The sequence below is a fragment of the Lepisma saccharinum genome, chromosome 6 (genome assembly GCF_977018435.1).
Source record: "Lepisma saccharinum chromosome 6, izLepSacc3.1, whole genome shotgun sequence".
In the NCBI taxonomy this organism is placed as follows: Eukaryota; Metazoa; Arthropoda; class Insecta; order Zygentoma; family Lepismatidae; genus Lepisma; species Lepisma saccharinum.
The window spans coordinates 50,573,742-50,587,649 of record NC_139234.1 but is presented as its reverse complement, the minus strand read 5'-3'; the positions used below and the strand labels follow the sequence as shown (position 1 = coordinate 50,587,649).

The following is a 13,908-nucleotide window of genomic DNA, read 5'->3' as shown; positions in this document are numbered from 1 at the left end:
AATGGAAATGATATAGTTTTAGGAAAACTATATCATCTTATGATTGTAAGAAACAATGTTTGAAGTAAAAATAGAATAAGAATAGCATGCCAATATATAAATCAAATTATGAATCCAATGCTTCTTTGCTTTGGCTCTGAAAACATTGCTTCTTTCTGATGTTCACAACTTTGCTTTTCTTTGGAAAAAAGAGATGAAAGAAATATACGAGGGCAATTCGGAAAAAAACCTCTGTTTGCGCATGCTCGAGAAATGTCCGGGAAGAGCGACGTCAGTCCTGTGGCAGTATGTGCAGTAGTCCAGTAGACAGTGAGCGGTGGAAGGAGAAGGTTGTGTTGCAGTTCACTTGTCCATTACAACAATTGAAAATGAACGTTCCAATAGCAAAGCCCGCCAAATGTGAAGTGCATGCCGTAATTCGATTTCTGTGTGCCAAAAATCTTTCGGCGGCTGCGATTCATCGCGAACTGTGTGATGTTTACGGACCAAACGTGATGAGTGACTGTGTCGTACGTGAATGGTGTCGCATGTTTAAAGATGGACGAACCGACGTGCACGATGCGGCAAGAAGTGGGCGCCCATCTGTAGTCAGCAACGAACTCATGCAGGAAATTGACAAAACTGTCCGTGAAACCCGTCGGTTCACGATATCGGAACTTTCTCTGCACTTTCCCCAACTTTCTCGGACTGTTTTGTACGAGGTGGTGACAGAAAAGTTGGGGTACCACAAGTTCTGTGCTCGTTGGATTCCAAAACTCCTTTCGGAGGAGCACAAAAAAAACAGAATGGGCTCTGCTTTGGACTTTCTGTCGCGTTATGCTGAAGAAGGAGAACAATTCCTTAACAGAATTGTGACTGGCGATGAGACCTGGGTGTCGTACATGAACTCTGAAACCAAACAGCAATCAATGGAGTGGGGACATACGCACTCACCAAAGAAACCCAAAAAGGCTCGGCGAACATTGTCTGCCAGAAAGGTTATGGCAACAGTCTTCTGGGTTGTGAAAGGTGTACTGTTAGTGAAGTTCATGGAGCGTGGATCGACCATCATTTCAGAAGTCTACTGTGAAACATTACGACAACTCAGACGAGCCATCCAGAACAAGCGTCGGGGCATGCTGACTTCCGGTGTGGTGTTGGTTCACGATAACGCTCGCCCGCACACTGCTGGACGTACTCAAGAACTTTTGGAGCAGTTCCACTGGGATGTTTTTGGTCATCCTCCCTATAGCCCAGATTTGGCACCGAGCGACTACCATCTCTTCAGGCACATGAAACAGTGGCTTGCATCGCACCGCTTCAACAATGACAATGTGCTTCACGATGCTGTTAGCAGGTGGCTTCATTCCCAGGCGGCAGATTTTTTTGCAGAAGGAATTTCAAACCTTGTAAAACGTTATGACAAGTGCCTCAATTTGAATGGTGATTATGTTGAAAAATAATGTCATGTTCTAAGTTTCAAATGTATATAATACAAGTTCTGTATCTACGAGTGTATGTCATTGATAACCAAATGGAGGTTCTTTTCTGAATTGCCCTCGTAATATGTATTCATATTTTATAAACTTATAATAATATAAGTTATTATATATTATCACCAAGATATGCATTGTGTTTCATAAGCCCCTCCGGGATTTTGAAGTTTGGCCGTGCAGTAGCAAACCCACATACAAGAGATGAAAGCATGTCAGCGAGTAGAGGAAATGTACAAGTTTGTTTCCTGATAGATACCATGGCTTATTTACCTGTTTCTCCACCAGGAAGCAGTAGTGTGCAACCAAGGCATTTTCAGTTGAACAGAAAGTTTCTTGTGTCCTACAATTTGCTACCAAGTAAATTGTTACACTGCAATGTGGTTTTTGAGGCAAGTATTCTATAGAACCACCAACGGACAAAACAATAAGCGACTGGTGTAGAAAATTTGAGGAAACTGGCTGTTTGTATGTCACAAAATGAACAGATACTGACTGAATGACTGAAACTGTGAGCTAGATTACAGGATTGGTGTCTGTCGAGTCATCAAGAGAAGACATATGGAACATTTGTAAGGTAGGTTAAAAACTTTGATATTTGCTCTTTCTACTGACATGCTCTCATCCACGTTGTAGCGTGCAAGTTTTCACATGTTCATGACTTTGCTGCAAAGTTGCTTTTGGGTGAGGTTTACAACAGGAAGCACTGAAGGTGCTATGGATTGTATCAACACCTATTGTCACTGGCCACTTGCCCTCTGTACCCTTCAGAGGAGTAAGGTAAAAAATTAGAAGATGGACAAGCATTAATGTCTACAACGTGCATCGCTAATCTTGTACCTTTCGTTCCCAAGCAGCTCCCTTACCTCTAACACTTAGATTGAGACAATCCCCTTATATCGACAACTACTCTTCTGTTAAAAAACCCTGTTATTGCTACCTATGTGCCTAATTGTCTACACCCTACAGGTCTTCCCACTTAGCATTAAGGCTCTACCTAAATAATCAAGTGTCTTCTCTTACAACTCAAACCCAGCCATCCAAGTTATGTTTCCCCTAATGGTATACTTGGGGACTGAAACTCATACCGTTACACCATGGGTGAGTTGGCTTCTGAGTTAATGATTTCTGAAATCTCAGAGGGACTTATGAAATACCCTGTGTATGAATATTCTCAGAAAATATGTAAACTGAAAGAATTCCCCCTCCTATGTTTCCTCAACCTCGTGAGCATACCTGCAAGAGAGACATCTGTTCTTGTAAACGAGCGGCTGCTTCCAACTTCCCAGCATTCCTGTAAGTTTCCACTTGCTGATCCATTTCTTTCAACATTTTTTCCTGAGTTTCAAATTCCTCCACCAGTTTCTAAAACACACCAATCAAAACACTATTCCATAAACATCATTATAAACAATAAATATGAATTCAAATACCCATAGAACAAGTAACTGCAAAAATATTTTTTTTATTTATTTAACAAGTCAAATTGTTACAAATTATACTGAATAGCTCGGTAGTTTTCCCTCAAGGATAATTAAAACTTACCTGTTCTTAAAAGAAAAAAGATAAATAATAAACATAAATCTTAAAATATGCCTGATTGCCATGCAGAAGACCCAGGTTTGGTTCCCACGATGGGTAATCTCAGGCAGAAATTTTTCATTCATAAGTCAGTATAGGATTCATCTAGATTCTAATCAGGCATTTCTTAATAGGAGAGGGGTAAGACCTATGGTGCTGACCACCTCACCTCCACTACAGACAAGATCGAGAATGCACGAAGTCCTATGTTCCTTCATTGCACAGTACAATGACTAAGATAACTTTACCCTACATAAATATGAATCCAGTAACTTACATGTATAGTGGAACCACAAGATAAAGAACTTGCGCAGAACCACATCATGCTCCCGGGTGTGGTGGAGGGAAGGGGGAGGAGGCTTCAGCGTGGTCCGAGCTAGTGTTGCCAGGCCTATTGATTTCTCAGGAGATTACTTTAATAAGCTGATGCTATGGAAGAGCCTGCTGAAAAATGTGTTTCCTGCTCATCTTACTTGGGAATGGAGGAGAGGTAGAGTGGAACACGTGGAACTCCACTCAGCAAAGAAAAGTGCTGTTTGAACTGTGAAATTATACCAAACGCTACTCAATTGTGCTAGGACATAATAATTGATTTGGTTTATTTTACTTTGCTTTTCTGCCACTTTTGGCTAATTGCGAAGGTGGAGATCAGTGATGATATAATGAAATTGATGAATGGACACTCACAAATTCCCATGCCCAGGCCAGGATTCGAACTAGGGACCCCTGACATCATAGCACAATGTGCTAACCACTTACACTAATTATTACATTACCATTTTTAGATGGTTGTATTTTATCCCTCCCCAAAACCTATTTCTATTTTATTTATTTTACGTCACTCTTGTTTCTCTATGGGTAAGTACGCCATAAGGATGAATGAAAAACTGATGAAATGGATGTCGTGACACAAACACAATGACACATCCATGCTTTACTAGATAGAACCTCTGACTTCATACCGTGGGCAATATATTATATATATATATTGATGATATTATATATATTGATATATATTAGGGATGGGCCAATATGAAATTTTGGCCGATACCGATAAAGTACCGATATGAAATTTACCGATACCGATAACCGATATTCCACCGATCTGATATAAAATTAGAAATGGTCCTTGAAGAACCTGAAAGGTTCATTGACCTCCTTAACTCTTTCGCTGTGGTCGTCGCATTTATGCACAGCATGCCAGGTGCCTTGCTCTGCGGAAGTCGCATTATTGCGAGTTCATACTTCCACTTGCTGTGGGTGTCGCATTTCCGCAGTACGTCGGTTTTAGTAGCCTTCAGACATCTGTAGATACTATTTGGAACTATTTGAACTTGTAGTTTTGTTTATATCCGTATGATGTCGCTAATTACGCCTCCGTTTAGAATACGAGCATTGAGTGCCCTGACATGTCAGTTTCAAATGCATGTTCGAATGTAAACAACATGGCTTCGTCAAGTCGTCAACACTTGTCTGATAATGATGTTACTCAACTGTTGCTTAAGAAGGTGAATTAAGTTGTGACGATAATAGCGACAGTTTTTATGAGACTTCAATTGGTGACAGTGATTGTGTATTGTCTGATGAAGAATTTGTATCGCTGTCCTTAACATCATGGAGCAGAGTGCAAAGCAGCATTGATCTAGGTGCGGGAAGTTCGACACAGGCAAGTGCTAAGTTACTTGGTGACAGTACAGTATTTAGCACACCATTTTCTTGTTTTATCAAATATTTCCCCCACTCAGTATTTGAACACACAGCAGAACAAACTGAAGTTTTCACCACCCTGTATCTTGATACTACTTACGAATTTCCACGCCGCTGTACCACTCTGTGTCATCCCGTGTTTTGAGAAATACCATACCATCAGGGACTACAGAATGGTTTGCCAGTGCAAGGAATGACTTTTGTAATTTCTCTATAACATATTTTGCAATGTAAAATTATTCTTTCTAAATATTTTTTTTTTAAAATTTCCAAATTTTTCAAAATTTAAAAATATTTAAAAAAATTTCAAAATATCATACCACAAGGGACTACAGAATGGTTTTCCAGTGCAAGAATGAATTTTGTAAGTTCTATCTCATATACAACGCAATGTAATTGTGAAAACTATTTGTTTATAAAAAAAAATATTTTTTCAAATTTAATTACGCAGCCAAGGGATATTGTGTGCCAGAGAATTCCGCAGCGAAAGAGTTAATATATATGTGCCTCAAGGTGACTGCAGTGCAAAAGCAGTTGCATATTTAGACATTTACTTTTTTAGAAAGTAGGGCACGAAGATTATCCATAAAAATTACAACAAAATGGCAGAATTTTGCACTAAATTACCATATATTTAGCGATATATCGGATCGGTAAAATAATCGGTACCGAACTTCACCCACCTCCCGCCAGAATTATAACCTCCGCCTACACCAGGCCCTGGTTAACCGTGGATATCCCTCCATCCTGGTCACCAAGCAAATATCACAAGCTGCCTCACATACCACTACCACCAAGAAACCTGCTGCCACCAACCCACCTGCACTCATCACCCAATATCATCCCCACCTCAACAAAATCAGGCACACACTGCACTCTCTTCTCCCAATTCTCCACAGTGATCCTGAAACCAAAAACATATTTCCCGACAAACCCAGAGTGGTTTTCAAACGCTCCCCCAACCTCCAAAACATCCTGGTCCACAACACTCCTTCACCACACATCCAACAACCCCCTGCCCATAAATGCAACCGGCCCAGGTGCAAGACCTGCCCCATCCTCATCACTTCTCACACCCTCCAGGTGCACACGGCCACTGGCAAATTTACCCTCCATCCCAAAGGGACCTGCCATGCCTCAAACCTTATCTACATCCTCACCTGCAACATCTGTGGTGATTTTTACCTGGGGGAAACATAACGGCCCTCAACCTCCGCATCAATAACCACCGCTCCTCCACCCACAACCTGGACTTCACTGTCGCCGTCCACACCAACCACCACAACATCAGTTTCAACGTCTGCTTCTGGGTAGCGATCATCCATCTCCTACCTCAACCAGCCAACACCTCTGTTCGCAAAAGATGGGAGAGGGCCTATATATCGGCCGTGAGTGCAACCACTCCACCTGGCCTCAACAAGGCCACCCAGTAATGCCCAACCCTCACCCACCCTCCCGCCCTCCCTCCCAACTCATCCTACACACTCACAGTTTACGACGAGCCTGGTGACGAAACAGTGTTTTTTTCATTCTACGCACCACTTCTTCTTCGATGGGGACCTGGCAACTCTGCAGGGCCCCAACTTCCGGTTCCGTCTATTTCTCCTCACACCGATGATGCTATGAAATTAGCAAAAATTTTGAATTTTTCTACTGTCCGGTGAGTGTTTCCTTTTACCTTCTTTGATTTTTACTTAGCCCTTTTGGCCCTCCTTGCTTTTATCCATTATATATTATATATATATAAAAGATGGGGAGGATAGGTGACACCCCAGCATAAGCGTTGTTACCTTCAATTATTGAAGAAGGCATGCTGTATAATTAATCAATATGTTTCATATACATGATTCATTTATTCATTATGGCCCAGAATGTGTTAACCCATGTCCACCCCTAACGATACAAGTACATCGAACATCAGCAGAAGGCAAATTGATTTGTTAGCATTCGACTTGAAAAAATGTCAAAAAATGCTCCAACAATAAAAGGCAGCACGTTAGCTTCATTTGTGAACGCAACTTTCTATGATTTCTTGTCATAAATATTATTTGTGAAAATACATGCACGCAAATGACTGAACCCCTTGTGTTGGTGCTGAGAAAGGGCAAACTTGAGGGTGTTTCACTCCCACCCTCTTAAATTGGTCAGGTCCCTCGGACAGTTTACTTTCTTTTGTTTGAAACATGTTCTGAAATTGAGATGTTTGGTTTCCTTTCACCGAACACAAGGTGTGCTGGGTTTAGCACCATTGTTAGCATCGATGATGTTTACACCATGACATTTACTTTTTCAAGTCTGACCTGGCAACACTGCCCCGAGCCCGGACAACAGGTGGGAAGATGCGCGAATGCTTTTCGGCGAAGGTTCTTTTCCTTGTGATCGATCTATAATATTCAATTTGATACAAATAATTTCCCATCATCAGGATCAAAGCAATAGCTAGCTAATTCAATAGCTCTGACATTCACTCTAATGTCTAGTTAGAATTTTAAAAAACATGGCCCTTGACATATCATGATAATTTTAAGGGATTACAACAACAAAATAACTAGTTTGAAAAACAGCATGAACTTCACTATCAGGTTACAAAACACAGCAGCCATGGAAAATACTAGAATCATAAAAACTATAATATTTGTAATTTTCATAATTTACATGCATCATATAAATATGTTAGGTAAAATTACTACTTGCTTATGAATTGTGTAACAAAGTTACTGTTTGTTTTTAACTAAACTGGTGCTTTTGGTTTAGAATTTGAATTACTATACATATTTACTCACATACAAATTTGAAATCCTGAATTTACTACCTAAATCTAATAATCTCCTTGTATCTCAAATCTTGGATTGATGATTGATTTGGCTTATTTTACTTTGCTCTTCTGCCACTAGTCACTAATTGCGAAGATGAGGATGAGTGATAATATGATGAAGGGACATTCAGAAAGTCACCCATGCCCAGATTGGGATCAAACCTGAGACACTCAAATCTTGGATTTAGTAGAAGAAAATCCTACTCTGAAATTCAGGATTCTTTACCCAAATAATCACATGAATTGTTAACATTTCTAATACCCTCTTGATCGCCAGAAAAATATCTAATTACTTAGAAATAGCTTATGGTGCACCAAGAATATATTACAACTTACTGAAAAGTTATGCAATAACCATGGCTCAAGCATGGCTCAAACCTGTAGTTTTGGTATCCCCTGTCAATGCTGTACCACTGCTCTACAATGCCAACCTGTGATGTCCCCACAATTCCCACAAATCAGTTCTCTGTGTACATTTCGAATGTCCATTGCAGCTTCTCATATTACTTGTCAAACATAAATATGCACTTCTGATTTTGAGCCAAAATCTTATCTGAGTTAATCAACACTATCTGCTACATTTATTAGTACAAGTTTTATGTGCGGAGATCTGTAATAATTTAATAATCTGATAATCAAACACAAGAAAGCCAGATAAATAAAAGTGCATTTAAAAGCTTGGAAATGAAAATGCCAATTTTGACAACAATTCAGCTCAATGTGTTATTGTACTAATGATTTTATTGAAATTCAAAGGGGAAAGCTTGGAAAAGGCTGAGATGTCACCAGTTGGTGAGTTTTGAAATGTGTTTATTTGACTGTAATTTTCGTTCAATATTGCATTGCTTGTAACTAAGCTGCAACAACTATTTGCATACTATTTTGTTATTGAGAGACTACTCCTACTCCTTTTGTGATATTTTCTCACTTAATAAATTATATATCTACACATATAAGTACAAGTTGTGATTCATCTTATCATCTCATTGATATTCCTATGGCTTTTTTCCAAAATCTAGCAACCAAAAAGCTACTTGCACTGAGTGAAATAATGAAATGCTTCTAGATGCAAATATATATGTTACTTATCTACCACGAATATCCTGAAACTAGGTTCAACCAAGAAAGATGTGCTACAAATGCAAGTTAACATATTTAGTGCATGTTCTGCTTGGCAAATATCCCTAATAAATAGTCTTTCAATCACAATTCAAAATATGTTTTAAGTTATGCATAACGCTATTAATAAGTTTGAGAATCACTTTTGAAACTACAGTACTGATCAAAACAATAGAGCAAACTAAAAAGTAACTATGAAAACAATATTGTATTTACTGTTAAAAGTTTTTGAATAAAGTTTATGTAAAATAGCATAAAAAATCAATAATGCCTTTGTCCAAGCTATATGATGGAGCAAAAGGTTGCAGACGTGCCTTTTTGAAGCAATGTTGTCATATCTTATTTTTGTCAAATGCAATACTCCCATTCCAGGAAATTATTCACATTATCTCATATATTGTTGCCATATATCTTATCCTCATCAAATACAGTACTCTAATTCTGGTAAATTATTCACACTATCTCATATACACATACATGTATACATACATACATTCGTAGCGCATATGGAAAATGTTAGCAGGCAGCAGGGAGAATGCATCTCCAATAATCCAGATAAAAATGTGTTATGTAAATGTACAAAAAAATCTTAAAGATGATGACACTTATGTTTTCCAGTGTATATCCTAATATTTATAACTATTCACTTTGAATTTATACATTACTTATCATACAAAATGCAAAACATACAAAATTATAAAGTATACCCAGTAATGTACAACTATTATACACAATGCTGCTTACCTGACGTGATTCCCTGAATGTGTTTGGGAAGGAAGCACCAAGAAAAATACAACACAAAAGCAGAAAAAAATGCATCCACAACCACAATAAAAAAAAAAACATCCACCTCCGTGATCATCACACACCTGATAATCTTCCGGCAAATCATCCGCGGTCAGGTCGTTTTCAAGACGTGCTGTTAGTAGAGCATCTACATGAGTTACCCAATCCTGGATCTGTAGTATTTTGCTCTCCCATTGCTGGGCCTCCTGGATACAGCCTTCAAGTAATAGGGTACGATCACTAGCCTAGAAGCAAGATGCAAAGCTCCAACTCACTACGGTCATTCTTTTTGAGTTTTCGTAAATTTCTTTTTTTTCTCTTTTATGGAGCAAGATAGAATCACAGATCAAAAAGGGGAGGAGAAACAGGTGCCAAAGAGGAAAGAGAAACAGCAAGATGACAGGGAGAGCAAAGTTCAAACAAAAAAGCATATACATTCTTTCTTTCTTGCAGGTTCATGATGAATCCACTTGTATTTTATGAACATTCCACTGAACGGCATAAAGCATATATGATCAGTAAGCTAGAGAAGTGCACCAAAAATATAGTAATGCAATATTCCACTTCATATATAACCTGTTGTTTTGTATTTCATTTCATGACTAGTAATATATTAAAAACTTAAAATAAACACTTACGATATAATACACGGTGTTTTGCATATCATTACACCATTTTCAAAACAGGTACATCTGGATGTCAGGAAAGTATGATGTGCTACAGGCCTGTGTGCAGCACAAAATAAAAATCATGGAGCTGTGTTCCAAGTGTGAGCATTTTGGTTGACCTCTTCAATAGCACAATATTGCATTAACATAGCAAAATTTCAATACTAATATCGATATAACCTATACAGACACCAATGATTGGAAAGGTAGAAAGGCAGACGTTAAGACTCTATCCAAAACTTTCTAATGAAGCTAATTGGACCAGTGCATCGTAATCAGAGGTTCCTTTCCTAATTTGCTGTGAACCCTGTATGCTGCTCACCTATAACAGCATTTATGCAGCTATTCATATGTAAATAGCCATATAAGGCTAGGTTATTTACATATATGTATGTAAATAGCCTAGACAGTAACATTTCCACTAAAATAATGTGTGGAGAGAAAGCATGAGTGAAGATCAGTAACATTTATTACAATCCTAAATTTCACAGGATAATACGTATATTAGTCTACTTTTATGTTCAGAGAAAGAATTTTAAAATGAAAATAATATTGGTCTTTTAATATTAACATCCTTTCACAGTCTATGTATATTAATGGTGACCAGGAATTCCAGAAAAGGGTTCCAGCATTTCCAGGGTAAGAACTTTGCAAATAAGAGTTAGTCATTCATTTCTATAAATTCAATGGATCTTTTATACCTACAAGATCTATTATTATTATTTCATCATTTTCTCCAATTACTGGTCTGGGCCTCCCCGATGGCTTTAGTATTGTGTCATTGCCTTGTAATCAAGGGGTCCCAGGTTCAATACCCGGCAGACGGACACACTCATTCAGATTCCACTTTAAGGTGTAGGTCCAATCCCGATTAGCCTAACTGAGCATAAAAGTGGGCTTAAAAAACAAAACTTAGACAAACAATTACTGGGCATATACAATTGCACAGGAATTGAAGTAACTTTCAACTAATACAAATGGTACAGCAGATATTGCTTTAGGAATCCCTGAACTGTAGTTATTATTGTTGTTGTTATTGTTAATAATACAGTTATTTGCTTGCAAATGTAAATAGTACTAGAAAAAAATATAAGATTCATCCATAATTACATTGACAACATCTATTGAATTTGAATAATTTTTGCAAAGACTATCCTTTAAACTGTTACTTTTTGTAATTACACGAAAGTATATATTTCAGTGCTGGAAAATAAAGATACATTGATGTATCAATTTATCATAAAGATATCCATAATTCAATCTATCTAAAAATAGCCTGTAATTTAGTGCAAAATTCTGTCAGTTTGTTGTTATCTTTACATAAATGCAGGTTTGAATACATAGTTTACTTTACAGTCCCAGCTCTTGAAATAGAAAATGTTAGGTCAGGGAAGGAAGGGGGTGTTTGCTTGACCTTGGTAATAGCTGGGGTGTGCATTATAAGTAAATTTCTCTAGCTGGAGAATACCTACTTTGTGAACTATTCTTCCAGGAACATTTGCAATTTCACATCAGATTGGTCAAATATGGTGATGGGTGCCGAGTTATAAAAATGGAACCATGTATGAATATGTAAGAACTTTACACTGTTATAAAACAGTAGGACAAACTTATCTAATTGAAGTTTTACAGCTTGAGAAACTAGCAAATATTTTCCTATGCCATGTAAATTCTCTGCCAGGTATAGTCTATCAGGTTACCAACTATGCTATCGCATATTTCTGGTGCAGCTTCTCCAACAATAACACAATGCAAATGAAAATAGGTGTCAATTCTGTCAGTCAAAACATGCATGTAAGTATAATCAGGCAAAACAAATACTTGTTCTCATTCTTTTTTAAAAAAATGGATTCACATGACACGTTACTGTAAACCGTTCAAATGCAACACAAGCAAGAAAGATATATTCTTTCATGAATGAAAAAATCAGAGAAATGCAAAAACAATAGACAGGACATACAGACCCAATGCCTCACTATTTCCTTTCCAAATTACCATGCTGAAACACATTTTCCTCAACATAATTTCAATTTGGAAAAAAAAAAAAGGTTCTCTATGGCCATGTACAAATCCAATCCACTACAACAACTTGCTCAAAAAAAAAAAAAAAGGTCCAACATTTAAATTTTCTTGTTAAGAAAAAAAAATATATTAATGTGATTATTTCTCCAACATGCCAGTAGGTAATGGGTAGTTTATATTTAAAACCGTACCACCTTCATTATTAATGTTATTATTCTTGTATCGTCAAGACAATATACAAGTGTCAGTTTGGTTTCAAAGTTAAAGATGAGACATTACATGTTAAATATTACTATTTAATTTTCAAGGTTGATAGATAACTGAAGTAGGATTAGATTATCATTAACAAGATGCAGAGGCTGGTTATAAAAGAAGGCTACAAGCTGTTAAAAATTAGAATTATCCAGGCCAACATTGAACATTACTTGAAAGTAAATACATTACTACTTAATAGTTCTTCGTTACGTGCCACGTGATGCATTGTCAAAATGTAATGCAAATCGTCAACTTGGTGAGGACACTAAGAATGAATACTGGACTCATTTTACCTGTTGGCTTAGGTGGCTCCAACCCATAGTAAGCCGCTCTACGTCTGCCTGAACTGCTTCAGGCATGATGTCTTCATCGACCAGCTGTCTACCAATTTCCTGAATTTTAGCTAGTCTAGCTTCTGGGTGATTTCGCATGTAATTTTCAAGATCCTGCAACAAACAAAGCTTATTAATATGAAAACATTGGTGTTGAATGGGTCAGTCGATCTCCCTTCCTGGAAAATACCAGTTCATTTGATTCCAGAAAAAATGCAAAGTTTATATTTGTTCATCTTATATTACACTTATTAATAAAACTGTTAAAAATACAATGTTTTGCCAGCTAAAAAAAAAGGTAAGTGTATTTCATTTTACATCTCTAATAAGATGTTTATTTAAATGGAATAAAAAAAAGGGCCGATTATTTATAAAAAGTCACTGAGAACAGTGATCAGATCGCACCTGTGCAATAACATCAACTGGTCCATTGGCGACCTAACAATCATATTTATGCTAGTCAGCTGTTGGTTATTGTGTGAGTTAGAGCATGTTCAAATAGCTACATGAACACACAATCCCGCCTGTTGAGAAGTATGGTCTGTGATTCGATTTTTTAATGCCAAAGGTCATAATGGTGCTGAAATTCACGGACAATTGTGGGAAATGTATGGTCCGAATGTAATGGGTGAAGGATGAGTAGTGCAATGATGTTATACATTCACACCCACCAAAGGCAAAAAAGTTCAAGCAAACCCATCAGCACGAAAAGACTGTGTTCTGGGACAAAAAAGGTGTGTTTTTGGTTGATTTCGTGGAGCGGGGAAAAACAATTGCATCGCAGGTGCACTGTGAAACTGTATCAAAACTCTCACGTGCTATACAAAACTGACGATGTGGAATGCTGCACTCAGAAACTGTTGTTGTCCACAATAACGCTAGACCACACATTGCTGCCCTCACTCTCCAAACAATTGAGAGATTCGAATGGAAACTCTCTGATCACTTCCCATATAATCTGGTCCTTGCACCTAGTGACTGCACCTCAAAAAGTGACTTGCATGTCAATGATTTGTAAAAACTGAGGTGTTGCAAATGGCAGTGTTGGATTGGCAGAACTCCCAGGTGGCAAACTTCTATGCACAGGGTAAAAAAACAACTTATTCATCGGTACAAAATTCCTTGGAAAATTATGTGACTATGTTGAGAAA

The 13,908-nt window shown here is 37.7% G+C and overlaps 1 protein-coding gene across 16 annotated transcripts in view; it reads right to left on the bottom strand.

Moving 5' to 3' along the window:
• The window catches only part of Dys (Dystrophin), a 1,073,030-nt gene that overhangs the window by 870,267 nt on the left and 188,855 nt on the right, over positions 1-13,908 (bottom strand). For 15 of the 16 annotated variants that reach the window (XM_083123868.1, XM_083123876.1, XM_083123873.1 and 12 more), the window contains 3 exons: positions 12,719-12,871; positions 9,564-9,725; positions 2,709-2,837 (listed from right to left, as the gene is read on the bottom strand). In XM_083123868.1, the coding sequence (XP_082979994.1) occupies positions 2,709-2,837; positions 9,564-9,725; positions 12,719-12,871 (444 nt within the window). The remainder of the gene's footprint in view (positions 1-2,708; positions 2,838-9,563; positions 9,726-12,718; positions 12,872-13,908) is intronic. The other variant, XM_083123877.1, reaches the window with a different exon arrangement.